This window comes from Callospermophilus lateralis, chromosome 3 (genome assembly GCF_048772815.1).
Source record: "Callospermophilus lateralis isolate mCalLat2 chromosome 3, mCalLat2.hap1, whole genome shotgun sequence".
Classification (NCBI taxonomy): domain Eukaryota; kingdom Metazoa; phylum Chordata; class Mammalia; order Rodentia; family Sciuridae; genus Callospermophilus; species Callospermophilus lateralis.
The window spans coordinates 132,065,017-132,089,540 of record NC_135307.1 but is presented as its reverse complement, the minus strand read 5'-3'; the positions used below and the strand labels follow the sequence as shown (position 1 = coordinate 132,089,540).

At 35.6% G+C, this 24,524-nt stretch overlaps 1 protein-coding gene across 4 annotated transcripts in view; it reads left to right on the top strand.

Annotated features, from left to right (window-relative positions):
* Pde8a (phosphodiesterase 8A) overlaps positions 1–24,524 on the top strand; it is a 150,943-nt gene that overhangs the window by 61,445 nt on the left and 64,974 nt on the right. For all 4 annotated transcript variants that reach the window (XR_013090785.1, XM_076851289.1, XM_076851291.1 and 1 more), the window contains one exon: positions 22,955–23,011. Coding sequence is in view for 3 of the 4 variants with exons in the window: in XM_076851289.1 (XP_076707404.1) it covers positions 22,955–23,011 (57 nt within the window). In the remaining variant the exon portion in view is untranslated. The remainder of the gene's footprint in view (positions 1–22,954; positions 23,012–24,524) is intronic.

Below are 24,524 nucleotides of genomic sequence, written 5' to 3'. Positions count from 1 at the left end.
TTTAACGCATAGTAGGTACTTTTTCTGCATTGTCTATTTAATTATATTTTTTCCCATCCTACTATTCAAGGACAGGGCTAGGTACCCCCAGTAGCCAGCAATTGTGCTTATTTTCTCACATAGTAATAGGCAGTTACAAATGTCTGCATTAATTTAGACAACTCTTACACACCTAAGAACTATTATCTCCTGACTCATCCAGGCTTGGGCTCTCTGATTAAAAGTTATTTCTCCTTTGAGAGATGGACAGACAAGATGACCACTGGCTTAACAGGCAAAACCTGAAGGGACAGTGTGGTTCAGGCCAAAATTATATTTATATATACTGTTAACCCATTTTTTCCCATTGTCTTAGATGTAGAATACCTACAAGAGCTTAAAGTGAGCAATAAATAAACCACTTATGGTAACTTTGAAATAATAATTGAATATTTATTATGTTTTGAGAATTAAAAATTTGGGACTTAACTTAAATTGATCCTAGCAAAACTTTTTGTTTCTAATAAAGGGAACATTGGGAAAAAATTCATAATTCCTTTGTGGTTTCTACTTATTGAGGTTGTCATAAAATTCTTTCCTTTTTGTTCCTAATGAAATAAAGTATATATGAAATTACTCTGAAAACTAGAAATACTGTATTACATATACACAAGTGTATAATAAGCTAGTATAATTTCTAGATACATGATTGGCTCAAAAAGATTAGCTGTTGAGTAAACATTCATTTGAAAATATTTTTTGAATGCCTACCATGTGCTAGGCACTGTTTTTTAAAATTTGTTCTTTTTAGATAGTCATGATAGTAGAGTATATTTTGATATATTTATACATACACGGAATATGACTTATTCTAATTAGGATCCTGTTTTTGTGGTTGTACATTATGTGGAATTATTCGGGTCATGTATTCACATATAAGGATAGTTATGTCCAATTCATTCTACTATTTTTCCTATTCCCATCCCTTCATTCCCCTTTGTCTTATCTAATGAACTTTTGTTCTTCCCCTCCCCACCCTCCCTTGTTGCAGGTTAGCATTCATATATCAGAGAAAACATTCAGCCTTTGGTTTTTGGGGACTGGCTTATTTCACTTAGCATGATACTCTCCAGTTTTCATTCACTTACCAGCAAATGCCATAATTTCATTCTTCATGGATAAGTAATATTCCATCGTGTGTATGTGGTATATATCACATTTTCTTTTTCCATTCATCTGTTGAAGGACACCTAGGTTGGTTCCATAGCTTTGCTATTGTGAATTGAGCAGCAAAATTGATGTGGCTGCATCACTGTAGTATGCTGATTTTTAAGTCCTTTGGGTATACACCAAGGAGTGGTATAACTGGATCAAATGGTGGTTCCATTCCCAGTTTTCTGAGAAATCTCCATATTGCTTTCCATAGTGGTTGCACCAATTTGCAGTACCACGAGCAATGGATGAGTATACCTTTTCCCCCACCTCCTCACCAACATTTATCGTTGCTTGTTTTTAACATAAAATACAATGATAATTGCCATTCTGACTGTAGTAAGATAAAGTCTCAGTGTAGTTTTTATTTATATTTCTCTAATTGCTAGAGATGTTGAACATTGTTTTCATATATTTTTTTATAATGTTTATTTTTTAATTTTTTTTAATATTTATTTTTTAGTTTTTGGCGGACACAACTCTTTATTCGTATGTGGTGTTGAGGATCGAACCCAGCACTGTGTGCATGCCAGGCGAGCGTGCTACCGCTTGAGCCACATCCCCAGCCCTGTTTTCATATATTTTTTGACCATTTTTATTTCTTCTTATGTTAAGCAGGCACTGTTTTGGGTGTTGGGAAGACAACAATAAATAAAGCAGATAAATTCCTATTGTCCTAGAACCAAAATTTACATTCTAGTGGGAGAAATGGATGATAAAGAAAATAATAAAATAGATCTTCTATTAAATGGTGAGTAGCAGCTAAGAAGAGAAAATACAATAGGCAAGGGGACAGGAAGGGTTGAAGAAAATGGGAATTTTTAAAGAGGTTGGAATTACATAGTATGCCTCTTTCCCGCCTCCCATCTTCAGTCAAGATTCACAGTAGTAACTTTGCCTTTATGTATCCTATCAAAATACAAGGTTGAGGGGGGCCTAGGGTTGTGGCTCAGCAGTAGAGCACTTGCCTAACATGTGCAAAGCTCTGGGTTCAATCCTCAGCACCACATATAAATAAATAAATTTAAAAATAAAGGTATTGTGTCCAACTATAACTAAAAAATAAATATTAAAATATGTGTATTTAGGGCTGAGGATGTGGGGATGTGGCTGAAGGGCTTGCCTAGCATGTGTGAGGTACTGGGTTCGATTCTCAGCACCACATAAAAACAAAATAAAGATATTGTGTCCACCTAAAATTAAAAAAATAAATATTAAAAAAATGTATATTTAAAAAAAATAAGGTTGTGGCAGGGGTTGTGGCTCAGTGTTAGCATACTTGCCTGGCATGTGTGAGGCACTGGGTTCAATTCTCAGCACCACATATAAATAAATAAAATACAGTCTATCAACAACTAAAAAAAATTTACAAAAATAAGATTAGTCAGATAATCAAAATAAAGTGGTTTATCAAAGCTAATAATACTTTGTTTCATATTTTATTCAGCCATATTTACAAAAAAATTACTTAAAAGTATTAAATTGCAAATCAATATCCTTATTATCTGATAGTCTAATTTTATAAGCTTTTAAAAATAATAAATCTTAATACAGAAATATTTAAAAATCCAAAAATCTAAACAACTTGTATCATTACTAGTATCCTTTGAACATATTGTAGTTTGTATTATCTGAAAACATCAATTGCTTTTGATGCTGTAAGATTATATCAGAGACACATTATTAAAATTGATTTGAAAATGACTATTCCCTTCTAAATATTAACATGAAAAATAAATTACTGTTAAGAGGGCTATGGCCTAAAGCATTAGGTTAGTTTGATTCTGATTTCATACACAATGGATGCTAGAATTCCAGTGGTTCCAATCCCCTTATCCAGAACTGTTGGGAAGTTGTTTACTTTTTGGAGGGCCCAGTGCTGACGTCTGCTCACTGAGTAATGTCATCAGATTTCCTGGTGGTGGTTATTTTGGGGGGACAGTGGTAAGTAGTTGTCCGGCTGTGCTGAGACTCTGTTCCACAGAGGTCCTGAGAGCCGGATATTTCCGGTAGACAGGATGTGAGGCTAAATGCAATGTTGTTAAGTAAATAAAGTGATGTTCAATGATAAAATAGACTTGCTGAAACATGAACATTTTAAAATGATATTGCTAAAATTATACTATGGCAAAATTTGTTGTCTTAAATCTTATAAAAATGAATCTCTAGTTGTGTTTTCTTTTTTAAAAATATTTATTTTTTTGTTGTAGTTGAACACAATATCTTTATTTTATTTTGATGTGGTACTGAGGATTGAACCCCAGGCCTCACACCTTGCTAGGTGAGCTCTCTACCACTGAGCTACAATCCTAGCCCCAATAGTTTTGTTTTCTTAAAGTAGATCCAATAGTGAGTCATTTTTATAAGCTGGGATCATAAAGTTATTTTTTCCTTTGTAAAAGTTTTATCTCATCAACTTTTAGTGTAGACAGTGTTCTTGGTTGTGTTTCCTCAGCAGGAATGATCTTTTTGCCCTGGACTACTCATATTTATTTCATCCCTCAGCTTGTGACCAACACTATACATTTTATATATGGATGTATTTTTTTCTCACTCTCATCACTAGCATTTAAACCATTTATTAATTATTGCCTTTAAGTTTATTTTTCTACTGTTTTTTACTTTTGACTTCCTCAAACTTAATGATTTGAAAGCTTAGTATAGTTATTTGATTCTTGTTTAATGATAAAAAGTTTTAGACTGTGAATTTTGTGTCTCCCTATAATTTAGCAGGGTCTTCAAGTTTTATTTCATGGTATTCTCATTTATTTTTTCCAAGAAATCTGTCACTATAGTTGACATTTCCCTCTTTGATTCAGCAATTGTGTGAGTTAATATTCTTAAACTTCTAGAAATAGGGAATTTTTAAGTTCTCTTTTTAATCTCTGGTTTGATTGCATTGTGACTGAGAAATAAGAACTACAATTTTTAATCTAGAAATTTGTTAAATGTTGAGATGAGCCCAGTTACTATGTATGAAGTTATAATTAAAAAAGGGGAATATTTTTAAGGGTTTCTTTGTGACCTAGTATATCATATTATTTTATAATATTCTTAAATAATTTCTCTTTCTTTCCATTTAGGCTTTATTTATTTATTTATTTTTCACTTGATCCTTCGTAGGAAATTAGTTTTCTGTCAGAGGCTGAAAACCCTAATTCAGGTGAAGGATTCAAGTGCTCTCTAACCACTGCTTTACTTGGGTAGTAGTAGCTTTCCTCCTCTTAATTCTTTTTTCTTCTTTCTGTTATGAAACTGTGCTGCACCCCATAGAAAATCAACAAAATTATTTTTCTTTTTTTTTTTGTCATTTCATTCCCTTCTTCCTGAGCAGTTCTACTGTAGTCTCCAACACATAGGCCTATTTCCTTCCTTATTCTTTCATTCATGCATTGCTTTAAGTTTTGTTCATTTAAAAAAAAAAAAACTAACAGGGCTGGGGCTAGGTAGTGCACTTGCCTGGCATATGTGAGGCACTGGGTTTGATTCTCAGCACCACATATAAATAAATACACTAAAGGTCTATCAACAACTAAAAAAAATATTAAAATAAAACAACCACTGACAAAGCCAGGTGCAGTGTGGCATATGCCTGTAATCCCAGCTACTTGGGATGGGGAGGATTGCAAAGTTCAAGGCCAGCCTGGGCAACTTAGTGAGACCTATCTCAAAGTAAGATAAAATAAAAAGGACTGGGGATGTATATCAGTGGAGAGCACTCCTGGTTCTGCAAAGTATGAAAAAACAAAAAAGCAAAACTCAGTACCTCTTTCCTTCTTACTGCACTGTGAGAATATGATTACATAGGTCAGATCTCTCCATGTCCACCCTGATTTTTAATAATTTGGTAAATACACATAACACAATTTATGAACTTAAGTGTACAGGTAAATTATGTGCATCTATCTCCAAAACTTTCATTTTGTAAAGCAGAAACTCTGTTATATCTATTCAGCAATAATTTACCATTCCCCTGTTTGCCTAGACCCAGGCATCCACCCTTTTACTTTCTTTCTCTGATTAAATGTAATCATCTAGAATTTATATTTTTGTGACTGACTTATTTCATTAGCATAATGTCTTTAAGGTTCATTCATGTTATAGTATATATATATATATATATATATATATATATATATATACACACACACACACACACACACACACACACACACACACACATTATTTATAGCTGAATAATATTCCATTGCATGTATGTACCTCATTTTGAACCTTTTCATGTATCTTTTCCATTCATCTGTTGACAAAAGGGTTGCTTGGGTTGCTTCCACATTTCAACTATTGTGAATAATTATGCTATGAACTTGGGTGTCAAATATCTACTTACAGTTCTTTGGGGCTTATACCTAGAAGTGGAATTGCCGAATCATTTGGTATTTCTATTGTGGGGTGTTTTTTTTTTTTTCTTTCTGTGCTAGGGATTGAATCCAGAGCCTTGTACATGCTAGGCAAGTGCTCTACTGCTGAGCCACATCCCCAGCCCATATTGTTATTTTTTTGCCAAATTACCATACTATGTTCTGCAGTACCTATATCATTTTATATTTCTACCAACTATGCTAAGGTTTCTAGTTTCTCTGTATCCTTACACCCCCCCCCCGTGTGTGTGTGTGTGTGTGTGTGTGTGTGTGTGCGTGCGTGTGTGTTTTAATAGTAGCCATCCTAATAGGGTCGAAGTGGTGTCTCATGTGGCTTTGATTTGCATTTCCCAAATTATTAGTGATGTTGAACATCCTTTCATGTGCTTATTGGCTGTTATATATTTTCTTTGGAGAAATGTCTGTTTATTCAAATCCTTTGCCTCTTTTTGAAGCAGGTTGTTATTGAGTAGTGGTAGTTCTCCATATATTCTATATTGATCCCTTATATATGATTTATAAATATTTTCTCCTATTCTATCGGTTGCCTATTTACTATGTTGACATTGTCTTTTGATGCACAAAAGTTTTAATTTTGTTGTTTGTCTATTTTTTCTTTTGCTCCCTGTGCCTTTGGTGTCATATCTAAGCAATTATTACAAAAACAAGTATTATGAAACCTTTGACCTATATAAAAAGTGGAAAAACTCTTAGAAAAAAAACTAAGAGTTTTGTATTTTAAGTCTTACATTTATGTATTTGATTTTTTAAACATATATCTTGTATGCTCTTTCTATTCCAAAAGGGAGAGATAGGGGTATAGAAAAAAGGAAAGGGACTAAAGACAGATCAAAATCTAGCTGGCAAACAAGTTCTCCACATCTAGCATCTGGGGCATGTGGAATTGTGATTTTCTTCCTAAAGGACTTTTGTAGCTTGGTCCCTATGGCCTTACTGGTTGCAACCCACATGACCTCTCTCTTGTTTTTTTTTTTCTGCTTGATTCCTGCAGCTTTCCTCTGCAGATGCCCCTTGTTACTGGCATCTCTTAATCACAGGGTTCATACTGCAACTTCAGTTTCCTTCTCACTTCTCCATATATCACCCTGTTAGGGCCAGCCCACAGGAACTCCAACCTTGCTATACGTTGCCTGACCTCCCAGGCCTTCCTTTGAAATCTCAGTGAAAGCCTCTCGGACCCTCTAACTTCAGCATCCTGCATTCCTGCAGAACCAGAACCATGTGGTTAATATCAAGATCTGCCGCCATCTGGCAGAGTAGTCAAGCCTTCTGGGGCCATGGCTGAGGCAGTTTTTGAGTGCCTGGGTGACTGAACATGGTGAAGAAGCTTCCTAGGTCCTCCTGTGCAAGCAGAATGTCCCCATGGTCTCTTCTCAAAGGAAATTTTACTTTTACATCCTTGAGTCTGTGATGAGTGTGGTCCCAATTCCTGAGATGCCCTTGAGCCATCTTTTCTATTGTCTCTGGGTAAAGTACTTAGCATCTCTTTTTCTTTTAATCTCTTTAGCAACCACAACTACCTTAGTCTCAGTTTTACTTGCACTTTTCTGGCCAAAGTACAAGTTTTTCAAAACTTTCTGCTGTGTTTTCTCATTCTGATATCACAATAAACTTGACTAAATACTGCTAGTAATATCCATGCTATTGCTGAATGCTATCCTGCCTTGAACTTTCCTCTGCCAGATTAATTAGTACATCATCTTTAAATTCAGCCACACAACAAGTATTAGGACATGAGTAAAATGTAGAAAACTTATTTTCCAGAACATAACTTGAATAACCTCTAGTCCAAGTCCTAATAGGTCCTCCTCCTGTGAAAACTCATGAGCCCAGTCTTTACTGTCTGCAGTCTTGTCAGCATTCTGGTCTCTGAGCTTCCACCAGAATCACCTATTAAGTTCTGATTACAACATCCTAAAGCTTTTCCAGCCTGCATCTCCAAACTCCCAAACTTCTCTCACAAGCCAGTTCCCAAATGATTCCAAACCACATGGTCAGGTTAGTTATAGGAACAACCCCTATTCTTAATACCCTAAGAATTCAGTTTTTTAATAACTTAATAATTCAGTTTCTATTTCAGTCAGCTTTTGTTACTGTGACCAAAAGACCTGACGAGAACAGTGTAGAGGAAGAACATTTTATTCTGGCTTATGGTTTTAGAGGTCAATCCTTAAGTGGTTGACTCCATCGCTGTGGGCCCAGAGTGAAGCAGAACATCATGGTGGAAGAAATGACATGGCAGCTTAGGACATTGCAACGAGGGAGCAGAGAGATCTTTGATCCATTTTTGGTTAAATTTTTTAATATGGTGTTAGGTAAATGTCCAGCTTCATTCTCTGAATGTGAATATCTGGTTTTCTCAGCACCATTTTTAAAATGATGTGTTATAATTGTACATGAAGTGAGATTTGTTTGTGATATATTCATGTATGCATAATTTGGTTGATTTTATTTACCCTTTTTCTTCCCCCCTTTTTCTTCTTTCTTCTCTTTCCCTTACTCCCTTCTACTTATACTGGTTTCCCTTCAATTTTCATGAGTTTGCCTTTTTTATTCTCTGTACCCCTCCCTCCAGCTTCTACATATAAGAGAAAACATATAACCCTTGAGTTTCTGAGTCTGGCTCATTTCACTTAGCATGATCTTTTGTAGTTCTATTTACTAACAAATGGCATAATTTCATCTTTATGGCTGAGTAAAACTTGTGTGTGTATATATACTTATTTTCTTTCTTGGTGCAATGCTGGGAATCAAACCCAGATCCTCATGCATGCTAGGTAAGTGTGTTATCACTGAGCTACATCCCCAGCCCTATATACAACATTTTCTTTATCCATTAATCTGTGGGCAGATACCAGTGCTATTTCCAGAATTTTGCTATTGTGAATTGCACTACTTAAAAAACATCAATATACATGGATCACTATAGTATTCTAGCAGCATTTGTTGAAAAGATTGTCCTTCCTCCCATTGAATGTTGTTGACACCCTTGCTAAAGATTAATTTATCACATAAATTTTACTTTTGGACTCTGTTTAATCCCACTGGCATGTATGTCTCTCTTTGTGCCAGTACCACTTTGCCTTATACTAGTTTTTTTAATATTTATTCTTAAGTTTTAGATGGACACAATATCTTCATTTCACAAATATGTGGTACTGAGGATCGAACCTAGTGCCTCATGCATGCTAGGCGAGCACTCTACCACTGAGCCAACACACCAGCCCCTATACTAGGTTTTGAAATCAGGAATTGTGAGTCTTTCTATTTTGTTCTTTTTCAAGATTGTTTTGGATATTTAGGATCCCTTGTGATTCTTATGAATTCTATGATAGATTTATCTATTACTGCAAAAAAATCATTGAGATTTTTTAAAAATACATGACAATAGTGGAATGCATTATACTCATTATTACTTATATACAGCACAATTTTTCGTAACTCTGTATATAAAGTAAGTACACACCAAATTATGCCATTATACATGTACTCATTTTTTTGCATTACAATTCTTAATACACATATATATCACAAATTTTCATATCTCTGTTTGTATATAAGGTATGTTGACACCAAATTCAAATCTTCATACATGTATTTTGTATAATGATGACCATTATTTCTATTTTTTTATTATTTTTTTATTGGTTATTCAAAGCATTACAAAGATTGCAGAATCACATCAGTTACACATCCACATTTTTACATAATGCCATAATAGTAACTGTTGTATTCTGGTACCTTTCCTATCCTCTACTATCCCCCCTCCCCTCCCCTCCCATCTTCTCTCTCTACCCCATCTACTGTAATTCATTTCTCTCCTTATTTTTTCTCCCTTCCCCCTCAAATTCTCTTATATGTAATTTTGTATATCAATGAGGGTCTCCTTCCATTTCCATGCAATTTCCCTTTTCTCTCCCTTTCCCTCCCACCTCATGACTCTATTTAATGTTAATCTTTTCCTCCTGCTCTTCCTCCCTGCTCTGTTCTTGGTTGCTCTCATTATATCAAAGAAGACATTTGACATTTGTTTTTTAGGGATTGGCTAGCTTCACTTAGCATAATCTGCTCTAATACCATCCATTTCCCTGCAAATTTCATGATTTTGTCATTTTTTAGTGCTGCGTAGTACTCCATTGTGTATAAATGCCACATTTTTTTAATCCATTCATCTATTGAGGGGCATCGGGGTTGGTTCCACAGTCTAGCTATTGTGAATTGTGCTGCTATGAACATCGATGTGGCAGTATCCCTGTAGTATGCTCTTTTAAGGTCTTCAGGGAATAGTCCGAGAAGGGCAATAGCTGGGTCAAATGGTGGTTCCATTCCCAGCTTTCCCAGGAATCTCCATACTGCTTTCCATATTGGCCGCACCAATTTGCAGTCCCACCAGCAATGTACAAGAGTACCCTTTTCCCCACATCCTCGCCAACACTTGTTGTTGTTTGATTTCATAATGACTGCCAGTCTTACTGGAGTGAGGTGGTATCTTAGGGTGGTTTTGATTTGCATTTCTCTGACTGCTAGAGATGGTGAGCATTTTTTCATGTACTTGTTGATTGATTGTATGTCCTCCTCTGAGAAGTGTCTGTTCAGGTCCTTGGCCCATTTGTTGATTGGGTTATTTGTTTTCTTATTGTTTAATTTTTTGAGTTCTTTGTATACTCTGGATATTAGGGCTCTATCTGAAGTGTGAGGAGTAAAGATTTGTTCCCATGATGTAGGCTCCCTATTTACCTCTCTTATTGTTTCTTTTGCTGAGAAAGAACTTTTTAGTTTGAGTAAGTCCCATTTGTTGATTCTTGTTATTAACTCTTGTGTTATGGGTGTCCTATTGAGGAATTTGGAGCCCGACCCCACAGTATGTAGATCGTAGCCAACCTTATGTTCTATCAGACGCAGAGACTCTGATTTGATATCTAGGTCCTTGATCCATTTTGAGTTAACTTTTGTGCATGGCGAGAGAAGGGGATTCAGTTTCATTTTGTTGCTTATGGATTTTCAGTTTTCCCAGCACCATTTGTTGAAGATGCTATCCTTCCTCCATTGCATGCTTTTAGCCCCTTCATTGAATATAAGATAGTTGTAATTTTGTGGATTGGTCTCTGTATCCTCTATTCTGTACCATTGGTCCATCCGCCTGTTTTGGTACCAGTACCATGCTGTTTTTGTTACTATTGTTTTGTAGTACAGTTTGAAATCTGGTATCGCTACACCTCCTGATTCACACTTCCTGCTTAGAATTGCTTTTGCTATTCTGGGTCTTTTATTTTTTCATATGAATTTCATGATTGCTTTATCTATTTTTATAAGAAATGCCGTTGGAATTTTGATTGGCATTGCATTGAACCTGTAGAGAACTTTTGGTAATTTCGCCATTTTGATGATGTTAGTTCTGCCTATCCATGAACAGGGTATATTTTTCCGTCTTCTAAGATCTTCTTCTATTTCTCTCTTTAGGGTTCTGTAGTTTCCATTGTATAAATCTTTCACCTCTTTTGTTAGGTTGATTCCCATGTATTTTATTTTTTTTGAGGATATTGTGAATGGGGTGGTTTTCCTCATTTCCAGTTCAGAAGGTTTGTTGCTGATATACAGGAATGCCTTTGATTTATGCGTGTTGATTTTATATCCTGCTACTTTGCTGAATTCGTTTATTAGCTCTAGTAGTTTCTTTGTAGACCCTTTTGGGTCTTCTAGGTATAAAATCATATCATCCGCAAATAGTGATAATTTAAGTTCTTCTTTTCCTATCTTAATGCCTTTAATTTCTTTTGTCTGTTTAATTGCTCTGGCCAGTATTTTGAGAACTATATTGAATAGAAGTGGTGATAGAGGGCATCCCTGTCTTGTTCCAGATTTTAGAGGGAATGCCTTCAGTTTTTTTCCATTTAGAATGATGCTAGCCTGAGGCTTAGCATATATAGCTTTTACAATGTTGAGGTAAGTTCCTGTTATCCCTAGTTTTTCTAATGTTTTGAACATAAAGGGATGCTGTACTTTGTCGAATGCTTTTTCTGCGTCTATCAAGATGATCATATGGTTCTTATCTTTAAGTCTATTGATGTGATGAATAACGTTTATTGATTTCCGTATATTGAACCAACCTTGCATCCCAGGGATGAATCCTACTTGATCATGGTGCACGATCTTTTTGATATGTTTTGTATCCAATTTGCCAGAATTTTATTGAGGATTTTTGCATCTAAATTCATTAGGGATATTGGTCTGTAGTTTTCTTTCTTTGAGGTGTCTTTATCTGGTTTGGGAATCAGGGTGATCTTGGCCTCATAGAATGAATCTGGAAGTTCTCCCTCTTTTTCTATCTCCTGAAATAGATTGTGGAGTATTGGTATTAGTTCTTCTTTAAAGTTCTTGTAAAACTTTGCTGTATATCCATCCAGTCCTGGGCTTTTCGTGGTTGGTAGTCTTTTGATGGCTTCTTCTATTTCATCACTTGATATTGTTCTGTTTAGGTTGTTTATATCATCCTGACTCAATCTGGGTAGTTCATATGTCTTAAGGAATTTATTGATGCCTTCACTATCTTCTATTTTATTAGAGTATAGGGTTTCAAAATAATTTCTAATTATCTTCTGTATTTATGAATTGTCTGTTGTGATGTTGCCTTTTTCATCCTGTATGCTAGTAATTTGGGTTCTCTCTCTTCTTCTCTTCGGTAGTGTGGCTAGTGGTCTATCAATCTTATTTATTTTTTCAAAGAACCAACTTTTGGTTTTGTCAATTTTTTCAATTGTTTCTTTTGTTTCGATTTCATTGATTTCAGCTCTAATTTTAATTATTTCTTGCCTTCTACTGTATTTGCTGCTGATTTGTTCTTCTTTTTCTAAGGCTTCGAGGTGTAGTGTGAGGTCATTTATTTGTTGGCTTTTCTTTCTTTTAAGGAATGAACTCCATGAAATGAATTTTCCTCTTAGTACTGCTTTCATAATGTCCCAGAGATTTCGATATGTTGTGTCTGAGTTTTCGTTTACCTCTAAGAATTTTTAAATTTCCTCTTTGATGTCTTCTGTAACCCTTTGTTCATTCAGTAGCATATTTCTCCATGTGATGTAGGATTTTTCCTTTCTCATTTTGTTATTGATTTCCAATTTCATTCTATTATGATCAGATAAAATGCATGGTAGTATCTCAACTCCTTTGTAATTGCTAAGACTTGCCCTGTGACATAATATATGGTCTATTTTTGAGAAGGATCCATGTGCTGCTGAGAAGAAAGTGTATCCGCTTGATGTTGGGTGGTATATTCTGTATATATCAATTAAGTCTAAGTTTTTAATTGTATTATTGAGCTCTATGGTTTCTTTATTCAACTTTTGTTTGGAAGATCTGTCCAGTGGTAAGAGAGGTGTGTTAAAATCTCCCATGATTATTGTGTTGTAGTCTATTATACTCTTTAACTTGAGAAGAGTTTGTTTGATGAACGTAGCTGCACCATTGTTTGGGGCATATATATTAATGATCGTCAAGTCTTGTTGGTGTATGGTTCCCTTGAGCAGTATGTAGTGTCCTTGTTTATCCCTTTTGATTAACTTTGGCTTGAAGTCTATTTTATATATATTTTATATTATACAAATATGGACACCCCTGCTTGCTTCCGGGGACCGTATGAGTGATATGATTTTTCCCAACCTTTCACCTTCAGTCTGTTTATGTCTTTTCCTATCAGATGCGTCTCCTGTAGGCAGCATATTGTTGGATCTTTTTTTTTAAATCCATTCTACTAGCCTATGTCTTTTGATTGGTGCATTTAAGCCATTAACATTTAGGGTTACTATTGAGATATGGTTTGTATTTCCAGCCATATTTGGTTATGTACGATACTTAACATGATTTGTTTTTCCTCTATGCTTAGTTTTTCCTTTACTGTACTACCTCCCGCTGTTGGTTTTCATTGTTATTTTTCATTTCCTCTTCCTGTAATGTTTTGCCAAGGATGTTTTGAAGAGCTGGTTTTCTAGCTGCAAATTCTTTTAACTTTTGTTTATCGTGGAAGATTTTTATTTCATCTTCAATCCTGAAGATTAATTTCGCTGGATACATGATTCTTGGTTGGAACCCTTTTTCTTTCAGCATTTGAAATATGTTGTTCCAGGATCTTCTAGCTTTCAGAGTCTGTGTTGAAAGATCAGCAGTTATACTGATTGGTTTACCCCTATATGTAATCTGCTTCCTCTCTCTTGTGGCTTTTAAGATTCTCTCCTTATTCTGTATGTTGGGCATCTTCATTATTATGTGTCTTGGTGTGGATCTCTTATGATTTTGTATTTTTGGTGTCCTGTAGGCTTCTAGTATTAGGATTTCTTTTTCATTCTTTAAGTCTGGGAAGTTTCCTAGTATTATTTCATTGAATAGATTGCTCATTCCCTTGGTTTGGACCTCTGTACCCTCTTGTATTCCAATAACTTTTAGGTTTGGTTTTTTGATGTTATTCCATAATTCTTGGATGTTCTGCTCATGATTTCTTAACATTCTCGCTTAGCTGTCTATGTTCTTTTCAAGTTGAAAAGCTTTGTGTTCGTTGTCTGAAGTTCTGTCTTCTAAGTGTTCTACTCTGCTGCTAATACTCTCATTTGAGCTTTTAATTTGGTTTATTGTTTCCTGCATTTCCAGGATTTCTGTTTGTTTGTTTTTTATATCCTCTATCTCCCTATAGAGTTCATCTTTTGCTTCTTGGATTTGTTTATGTAATTCATTGTCAAAGTGATTTTTCATTGTCTGAATTTGATGTTTAATGTCTTCCTTGAGACTCCAGATCATCTGAAGCATGTATATCCTGAACTCTTTGTCTGACATTCCATCAGCTGCAGATATTACTTCATCTAATGTTGAATTGACCTGTATTGTTTGTGGTCCTTTCTTTCCTTGTCTTTTCATACTGCTCATGATTCTTTCTAGCTTTGTGAAACTGTTGTGCCAATGTTTTTCCCCTTATATATTTGTATTGTTCTTGTAAAGCTCCAAAATCCCTCTTTTGCGGAGCAAGACAATGTTAACAGATCCCAATATTAACAGTACATAATCTAAGCACAAGTTTTCATTATTAATACATTTATAGTTAGATTCTAAGACTATAGATATTGATTTTAATTATTACTTAAGAATATATTCCTTAGTTTCATAAAAGGCGTACCATATCTGGTGGCATATAGAAAACTTAATTTGAGACGAAGGATGTTATACTTAGAGGGAGAGGAGTGAGGGTATGAGGTTAAACTAACTTAGCACCTTTGGAGAACTCTAACCACTAGACTGGTAATTTATGGAAGAATGTATAGACTCAACCTCCTATCTATTTAGATAGTTACCCTATGTATAATAGCAAAAGTTAGGAGATTGAAAGTGGGATAGAGAGAATACGAATTAAAAAAAAAGAAATAAAATAACAAGGAAGAAAAGAGAAATAAGAGAAGGGAAAGGGATGTAAGATAGAAATAAAGAAAAAAAATGGAGGGGAGGTGGGGTATATGCAATTCCTCTAATATTACTTTGGTAATTCGGTTGTTCATGCACAGTTCTTGGTTTCACATATGCTGAAGTTGTGGAAGAGAGAGAAGAAAAGAGAAAGAGAGTGAAAAAAAAAAAAAGTCTCTCAGAACACTGTTTTCCTTGCTTCCAGTAGGTGGCGTTGTCTATTCCTAGCTTGAGCCTCTGTATTCAGGGTGGTGGGTATAGCCAATGTGAAAGGAAATGAGCTTCCACCTGTATCTTCCCTACTCTAGTCTCTGAGGTAGAACCCAGGTGCCTGTACAGTTGTTGTTTTGCGTTGATAGCTACAACCCCCAAAAGCTTGTGGAAAATATTTTGAGTTATCGCAGCTAAGGGTGGGGGAGTTGGAAACCGGGTACCTGGATCAGCCGCAGAACCGTGCTGGTAGCCACACCCCCTTTGATGGGTTTTAAGGGTTGATGGGCTTCCTCCGGACTAGCACTCAGGTCGGGGCCGGACTTCCTCCTCCGGTCTGGCTGGGCGCCTGGCGTGTCTTCCTCCTCTGGTCTGGCTGGGCTGACCATTATTTCTAGATAGTGAAGAGGGGTCGGAAGGAAAGGGAGGAGGGGAAGGGGAATAGCAAGGATTGTGGAATGTGATGGTCATCATTGAGATTTTAATAGAGAGTATAAATATTTAGATTGCTTTAGGTAATATTGATATCTTAGCAATATTATCTTCTAATCCATATACATTGGGATGTACTGCCATTCATTTGTGTCAAGCAGTTTATTCTTTTTGATACTATTGTCAATGGAATTCTTTTTGTAATTTCCTTTTCAGATTGATCATTGTTAGTATCTAGTAATGCATTTGATTTTTGTATCTGCTGTTTTACTGAATTCATTTATTAGTTCTGACAGCTTTTTATGTATAACCTTTAGGATTTTCTACATATGGGATTATATCATTTATGAACAAAGATAGTTTTAATCATTTTTTTCCATTTTGATGCCTCATGTATTTTTCTTGCTTAATTGCTTTGGCTAGAACTTTCCAGTAATGTTTTGAATAGAAGTGGTGAAAGTAGTCTTCTTTCCTTGTTTTTGTCTTAGAGGAAAAGCTTTCAGTGTTTCACCATTGAGTTTGATGTTAGTTGTGGGTTTTTCATGTATGACTTTGTTGAGATATTTTCCTTCTATTCCTAATTTGTTGAGTGTTTTTGGTCATGAAAGGCTATTGAGTTTTGCCATATGCTTTTTCTACACTAATTGAAGTGATCATGTGGGGCTTCCCTTTATTCTGTTAATGTGCTGTATTACATTGATTGATTTTCATCTGTTGAACTATTTTTTTAATTTCAGAGATATTTTCTTTATAAGGAAGGGGCAGGGAGACAAAACAACGCACAAACAACTGGTTGGTTAACATCAGGTTACCTTCTTTCTTTTTTGGGGGGGGGGTACTGGGAATGGAGCCTAGGGGTACTCTACCATTGAACAGCGCTTCATAATTTTTGTAAATCATAATTTAGTAAATCACTCAGGCTGGCTTTGAACTTATAATCCGGCACCCTCAACCTCACTGAATAGGTGGAATTATAAGTGCGCACCACCATGCCCAGCTCAAATGGAATATTAAAGACTGAAAAAGTCCTACAATCAAGAAATAATTTTTTGGGTAGGGGATACCAGGGATTGAACTTGGGGGCACTCAACCACTGAGTCACATCCCCAGCCCTATTTTGTATTTTATTTATTTAGAGACAAGGATCTCACTGAGTTGCTTAGCGCCTCACCATTGCTGAGGCTGGCTTTGAACTTTTTTTGTTGTTGTTGAGATATGATTTCTGTATGGTACAATTTACCCTATTTATTTTTATAGTTACATGAATTTTTTTAAAAAAATATTTATTCTTAAGTTTTAGGTGGACACAATATCTTTATTTTACATTTATGTAGTGCTGAGGATCGAACCCAGTGCCTTGTGCATGCTAGGTGAGCGCTCTACCACTGAGCCACAACCCCAGCCCCTATAGTTATATGAATTTTGATAATACAAATATAAAAAATGACAACATATATATGGATATATACCATCAAGATACATCTTTTTGCTAGATACAGAATGTTACCTTGTTCTTTTTTACTTCTTTTTTTTAAACAGAGTAATTAATTTTAATATATTTTCATTTAACCCAATGGATTACCAACATAATTTGCAAAGAAAATAATTGTTAGCAAGATATTTCATGTCCATTTTCTTTGTCCTAGTAATTCTTTGGAATCTAATATCTATTTAACACATAGCACACCTCAATTCAGACTAGACTCATTTCAGATACTCAGTGGCCTCATGTAACTAATGGCTGCTATATTGGCTCCTTTCTCCATCTTTCACCTTTTGTTGAGACATATGCTGTAGGCTGCATGATAAGTCCCTTTGTTATTTGGTTTCTTGGTGAGTTCAGTGAGGTGTTTTATTCCTCCTCCCTATAAGACTCTATTAGAATGTCAGTTGGTTTCCACATGATTTTGGTGGGAATAACTTCAGTTAGGTCACCTTCTCCTTTTTTCATGATGGCTCTCTTTTATTTCACTTCCTACCTCTCCAAGTTTACAGAAGGAAAATTGCTTCACAAAATTTGTTGGTTTCCCTCAACCTTGCCCTTACCTTTATAAATACCTTATTAAACATTTTTTACTCTGATTGATCTTTTTTCATCCTTGAATCCTGAATAATGGATTTCAAATTATAAGGGAGTATAAAATATACCTCATCTCATATCACAGGCAATGTATATACATATACCAAATTAATTATAATTTAAAATATAGCATACAAAATATTAAAACTTTTTAAGAACATATTTGTATAATTTTGTGAAGATAAATGGAAAACAAAAAATATGAAATAAACAAAAACCTGAAAAATTAGATGATATTGTAGTTAAACTGTTTATGTGTAAAAATTTACCAAAAAGTTAAAGAGACGTGAATTGTATTACAGGTCATTTTTGTTTATTTTTGATATTTAACTTGACTTTGTTTTTAACTTTTGGTTGGCTTTTCCTTTATTGTAGTTCTTCCCTTTACAGATTTTCATTATTGATTTTTATTTCCTCTTTGTGGAATATTTTTCCAAGAATGTTCTATAGTGCAGGATTTCTTGCTGTAAATTCTTTTAGCTTTTGTTTATCATGAAAGGTTTTTTAGTTCATCGTCAAATGTGAAGCTTAATATTGCTGGATATAAGATTCTTGGTTGGCATCCATTATTTTTTAGAGCTTGGTATATGTTGTTCCTGGATTTCCTGGCTTTGAGAGTTTGGGTTGGAAAATTTACTGAGATCTGAATTGGTCTTCCATTATAGGTAATCTGATCATTTTCTCTTGCGGCCTTTAAAAATTCTATCCTTATTCTCTATGCGGGGCATTTTCATTATAATGTGTCTTGATGTAACTCTGTTGTAATTTTGTACATTTGGTGTCCTATAGGCCTCTTGTATTTGATTTTCCAGTTCATTCTTCATGCTTGGGAAATTTTCTGCTATTATTTCATTGAAGAGATTGTACATTCTTTTGGTTTGAATCTCTGAACCTTCCTCTATCCCAATAAATTTTAAATTTGGTCTTTTGATGGTATTCCATAATTCTTGGATATTCTCTTTATGGTTTCGTACTATCTTCACTGTGTGGTCAACTTTATTTTCAAGATTGTATATTTTTGTCTTTATTGTTTGAAGTTCTGACTTCCAAGTGATCTAGTCTGTTGGCGAAGCTATTTATTGAGTTTTTTAATTGGTTTATTGTTTCTTTCATTTCAGGGATTTCTATTTGTTTTTTTCCCCCCAGCATCTCTATCTCTTTCTTGAAGTAGTCTCTAGAAACTTGTATTTGCTCTCTTGCTCTCTTATCTCTTTGTTGGAGTGGTCGATTTTTGCCTGTATCTGCTCACTTAGTTGTTCTTTAATTCCCAAATCATTTTAATTATATATATTCTGAGCTCCTTCTCTGACAGTTCACCTGCTTTGCTATCTACGAATATGCCTGAAATTAATCTCAATTTACTATCTAAGCTTCTTCTGGAAGTTGCAAGTCTTTAATAGACCCCAGAGTTCCCCAAACAGTTGAATTAGACACATTCTACTAGGACAGAGATTGGAGATTCCTCCATCTTCTACCTAGTTCTTTTTAGACTCCTCCAGAGCTTTTAGACCATCTTTTCTTTCAGAAATTCTATCTTGTGAGCCTGGCCAATACTATTGTTGTAGTATTTCGGTTTGTTTGGGGCACTTTCCTCCCTTGTTTTTTCATGATGTCTAAGAGTCTTCCTCTCTTGCAGTGTAGATCTGAAGTATGACAGCTTCTGCCCTATTGTCTTATAGTGTCACTATAGATTACCAATACCTTTTAAGGGAGAGAATCAGTATTCCAGCACTCATTGTACCCAATGTGCAGCCATATATTGGTTAGCTTCTATTTTTACATTTACAGTTTTGCACTAAAATCAAAAATGATGAGTTCGGTTATCTTCTGCCTTATAGTCAATAGGTTTGCATAATGGTTTACAGTTTCTAATAGTAGGAGGCGGCCTAGGGGGTTGGCTGAGATGTGTATGAGGTAGGATGTTAGAATGTGGAAGTATTAGATTATATGATAGTGAGAGGGTAATCATAAGAAGTTGGCTGTTAGTAGGAGAAACAAGAGATAGGCAACCCCATGCAAGACTCCCTGTTACCTCAGCAACAGGATAACTGTTAGCACCCCTAGTAGGGATACCCATGGTGTAGCCAGGCCACAGGAACCTTGATGATGTCTTACCAGGTCCTTATTGTTGTCCCTTGATACAAGTGGTGATATCCCAGTTTTGTGGTGGTGGCAGCCTCAAGCCTATATGTACCCTGTTGTTGGGCTGTGGAGCCATGCTTTGGTGAATAAGGAACCCCAGTGTGGGGTGGCTCACCACATGTCTCTGGGCCCCCGACAGGCCTCTCCTCCCAGTCTCTGGGCTGCATGTGGCGGACGAGCCTCTCCTCCCGATCTTGGGCCTTGGTTGTTGAACTATTCTTGCATTATACACCATGACCATCATCATTTGGTCATATGTTATCTTTTTAGTGTGCTGCTGAATTCAGTTTGCTAGCATTTGTTGAAAGTTTTTACATCCATTTTCTTAAAGGATATTGATCTATAGTTTTCTTAGTGTCTTTGTTTAGTCTTGATATCAGAGTAACACTGGACTTATAAATATAAGTAGGGAGGTGTTCCCTTCTCTTCAATTGTTGGAAAAAATTTGAGAAGGATTGGAATTAAATATTTAATAGAACTTGCCCATGAAACCATCAGATCCAGGGATCTTCTGTCATGGGGTTTATTATTATTATTAATATTACTGATTGAATCTTTTTGCTAGTTTTAGATCTATCCGGATTCTCTCTTTTTTTGTGATTTAATCTTGACAAGTTTTGTATTTCTAGTAACTTGCCCATTTCATCCATGTTATCCAACTTGTTGGTATGCAGTTGTTCATAGGACCCCTATAAATATTATTTCTATGGATTTGGTAGCAATGTCCCCACTTTCATTTGTGATTTTTAGAAATTTGAGTCTAATCTCTTTATTTCCACCTAGTTAAAAGTTTTTTTAACTTATTGTTTTTTTCTTAAGAACTTTTGGTTCCATTGATTTTTCTGTTATTTGTATATTCTCTTTTGCATTTATCTCTGCTGTAAATCTTTATTATTTCCTTCCTCCTGCTAGATTTGGGTTTAGTTTGTTCTTTTTCTATTTCCTTAAATTATAAAGTTAATTTGATAATTTGTGATCTTGACTGATTGTTTTTAATTTTTAATTTTATTATTTTTTGGTACTGCGGATTGAGCCCAGGGATTTGAGCATGGTAGGCATACCCCCAGCCTTCTTGTTTGATTTTCACTGTAAATGCTTATAGCTGTATGTTAACCCCTCAACATTCAGAGCCCAGATCTCTGAAATTTGCAGAATGGAGTCCTTTTTGCTATGTGTTCAGATTGTTTTGGAAACACATATACAGCTGCCTCCTGCAGGTTGGGCTGGGCCACTGCAATGGACTAAGAGCTAACATTGCCTGAAATTAATCTCAATTTACTATCTAAGCTTCTTCTGGAATTTGCAAATACAAGAGTTCCCCAAACAGACACATTCTACTAGGACAGAGATTGGAGATTCCTCCATCTTCTATCTAGTTTTTTTTAGACTCCTCCAGGCTCTTAGACCATCTTCTCTTTCAGAAATTCTATTTTGTGAGCCTGGCTAGTAGTTCCATAGCCCAAGAGGATGTGCAGTGCCTCTAGCTGTCTGTTTTCCTTACTCTGCCTCCTTTCCAAAGAATCCTAGTCTTAGATCTGAAACAGTAGAGATCCTCATTCTTTTTATGCTTTTTTTTCTAGTTTTAGATTGACACAATATCTTTATTTTATATTTATGTGGTGCTGAGGATTGAACCTAGTGCCTTATGCATACTAGGTGAGCACTCTACCACTGAGCCACAACCCCAGCCCCATTTTTATGCCTTTTTTAAAAAACATTTTTTTTTAGTTGTGGATGAACACACTATCTTTCTTTCTTTCTTTCTTTCTTTCTATGTGATGCTGAGGATCAAACTCAGTGCCTCAGATGTGTGAGGCAGGCACTCTACCACTGAGCTACAACTCTAGCCCCTTTTTTATGCCTTTTGAAAGACAAAATTATTACAAGGAAAAATCAGAAATTAGCCAGGGGCCCATAATTAGGAGATTAGTACACATCAGCTTCTCATGGTTCCCTTATCACTAAGAATTTTGTTACATGTGCTTACTATAGCTTACGGTTTGCAGGGGGAGATAGGAGTTGGTAGTTAAGTAGGAAATGTTTTGTAGGAAGTTTCTTATAGATCCAGTTCTTTGGTTTCTGCTCTAGGTATGAAACCTACCATCACCAGAGGACTAGGATAAGGTTCCCTTCAATACATGTAGATTGCAAAGTGTGACTGCTCTTATGTCAGAATCTCAGTGCCAGAATTCATCACCTGGTACTGGGTTTCCTTTTCCCTCTCTTGGGCTCCTTTATGCAGAGAACAAGTTGCCCAAACCTTCTGGTAGCCCTAACTTTGCAGCACAGGGTATGGAATTAAATAGACCTGGATTAGAATCCCAGCAATACCACTTTCTAGCTATATAGTCCTAAGCAAAATACTCGGAACCTCGGATCACCATGTTACTGAGATAATTTAGTGAAATAACATGTTCAGTCCTAAGCACAGTGACTAGAACAGGCAATCCCTGATTTGGTTTATGGCTGCTCACTGGGGTTGGGTTTGTCATGGTATGTTTTAATGATAAGTTCTTATATGGATAAGCACTTATTGTCAAGTGCTATTACCTGTCTCTGTAAAACAAACCATCAACTATTTCTCAGAGGTTTCTTTGATATTCTGTGGTTTTGACTGCTGGATTGCATTATTCATATGCCCTTTTGGATATAAGATTTCATTGCTATCAGGAGAAAGGCAGAAGTAGGCATCGAGGGCACCAAGGTTTATTTGGTGTCTACTATTTGGGGGGGGGCTCTTTATATTGTAATGTCATTTGATATTTATAAAACAAGAAATTAAGACTGAGAATGGTTGAGTAATTCACTTAAAGTTGCACATTGTAAAAGGTAGCACCAAGATCAGATTAATTTTATTTCTCCTTTCCTGCTCCAGTTTTTCCTGGGGGATATAAGGAAATCCTTAGGAATTTTCTTAATTCATCTTTAGGGAGATGAACATTTGTCTATCTACTTTATGTAATTGTTTTCTAGAGTAGACATTTTACTTTCATCTGTAGCACTGATTAAACAGAAAATTTAAGCAAGATTCTCCCTTGTTAAACAGCAAATCTCTTTCTTACAGGGAGCAGTGGCTGATGTACAATTTGGCCCCATGAGATTTCATCAAGATCAACTTCAGGTACTAATGAACCATGCTGTGATTTTCACATGTTGACTTTCATTAAAAAATAAAGTTATATATTTAAAATATAGCCAGGTGTGGTGGTATACATCTGTAATCCCATCAATTTGGGAGGCTGAAGCAAGCAGATCGTGTGTTCAAAGCCAGTCTTAGCAATTTAGCAAGGTCCTAAGCAATTTAGTGAGATTCTGTGTCAAAATTTAAAAAATATAAAAAGGACTGGGGAAGTGGTTAAGTGCCCCTGGGTTCAATCCCTAGTACAAAACAAGAATAAAACAAAATAAGAACAGTATAAAATATAAAGTCTTCTCTGTTAGATAGCAATATAGGATCAATATTAAATTTCCTGGCCTTGACAACAATACTATACTTACATAAGAGACCATCCTTAGAAATGTACATTGAGATATTTAGGGATACAGATGTGTCTGCAGTCCACATTAAGTTGGTTTAGCAATATCTATCATTTGTTTAATCATAAGCAGGAAACAAAGTATCCATTAAAATTTAACCAGATTATTTGGGGCTCCCTGTACACATGCAAACACATGTTCACTGTTACGTTTTTAGAAATATGGAAAGGGCTGGTGGAAGTATATGCTCTTAGTTCCTTGCATTCGTGGTATTTGTGCTGTGGGTATACTTGAAGGAAGTAAACCGTGGGGAAGAATGTTTCTGTTAGCTTTGAAGTTTTTGAAGAAACAGTCCATAGCAGTCAGGCATCCCCTCTAGGGAGATCTTTAGGGAGATGAACATTTATAATGGCTGCTTCATTTCCACCTGACCCATTACTGTTACCACATTAATGAGTCTGGCTCTGAAGAGATGGAACCATGTTCTGGTTCAGGAGTCAGCTCTGGTTGGGCCCTGGATGGAGAGGGAAGAGGTAGTAGATCCAGGCCTCCCAGATCTGGGGCTGGAGCTAGCATAGCCAGCTCTTGTCGTATCATCCACACAGATGTTGCCTATCACACCTGGTATTGTTCCTTTGTCACTTAAGTGGTAGGCTTTGAAATGTAATATTTCAGTCTACCTATACTTTTACAATCAGAGTGATTTTTTTTAACTTGAAGGAACTATATAAAATTTGGTGTCAAAACTTTAAAATACAATATTGAAATAATTGAGTGTTTTTATAGTTTCACTGAAATATTAACATTTGTCATCAGAGGCATACTCCATTAAGTTTCTGTTTACTAAATAAATATTGTGTATTTTAATTGATTCAGTTTCAATATAAAATGCTCTATTTAAAGTCTTTGTTGAGTTCTGCCAGTGGGTTTATTAGCAAAAGAAGTAAGTATATGAGCCATGCACTTGAACTTCTAGACTAAGAGTAGATAGATAATAACACTGATTCGGGGAACTAAATGAGAATGCTGTGAGTTATGGATAGAAGAAGGATTTGAATTTGATGATTATGTTCTTGTGTGACCTTGCCTGAAAAGAGTTGGGAAATCATAGTTAATAAATAACAATTCTAAAAACATCTCTGAAAAAAAATGTGTAT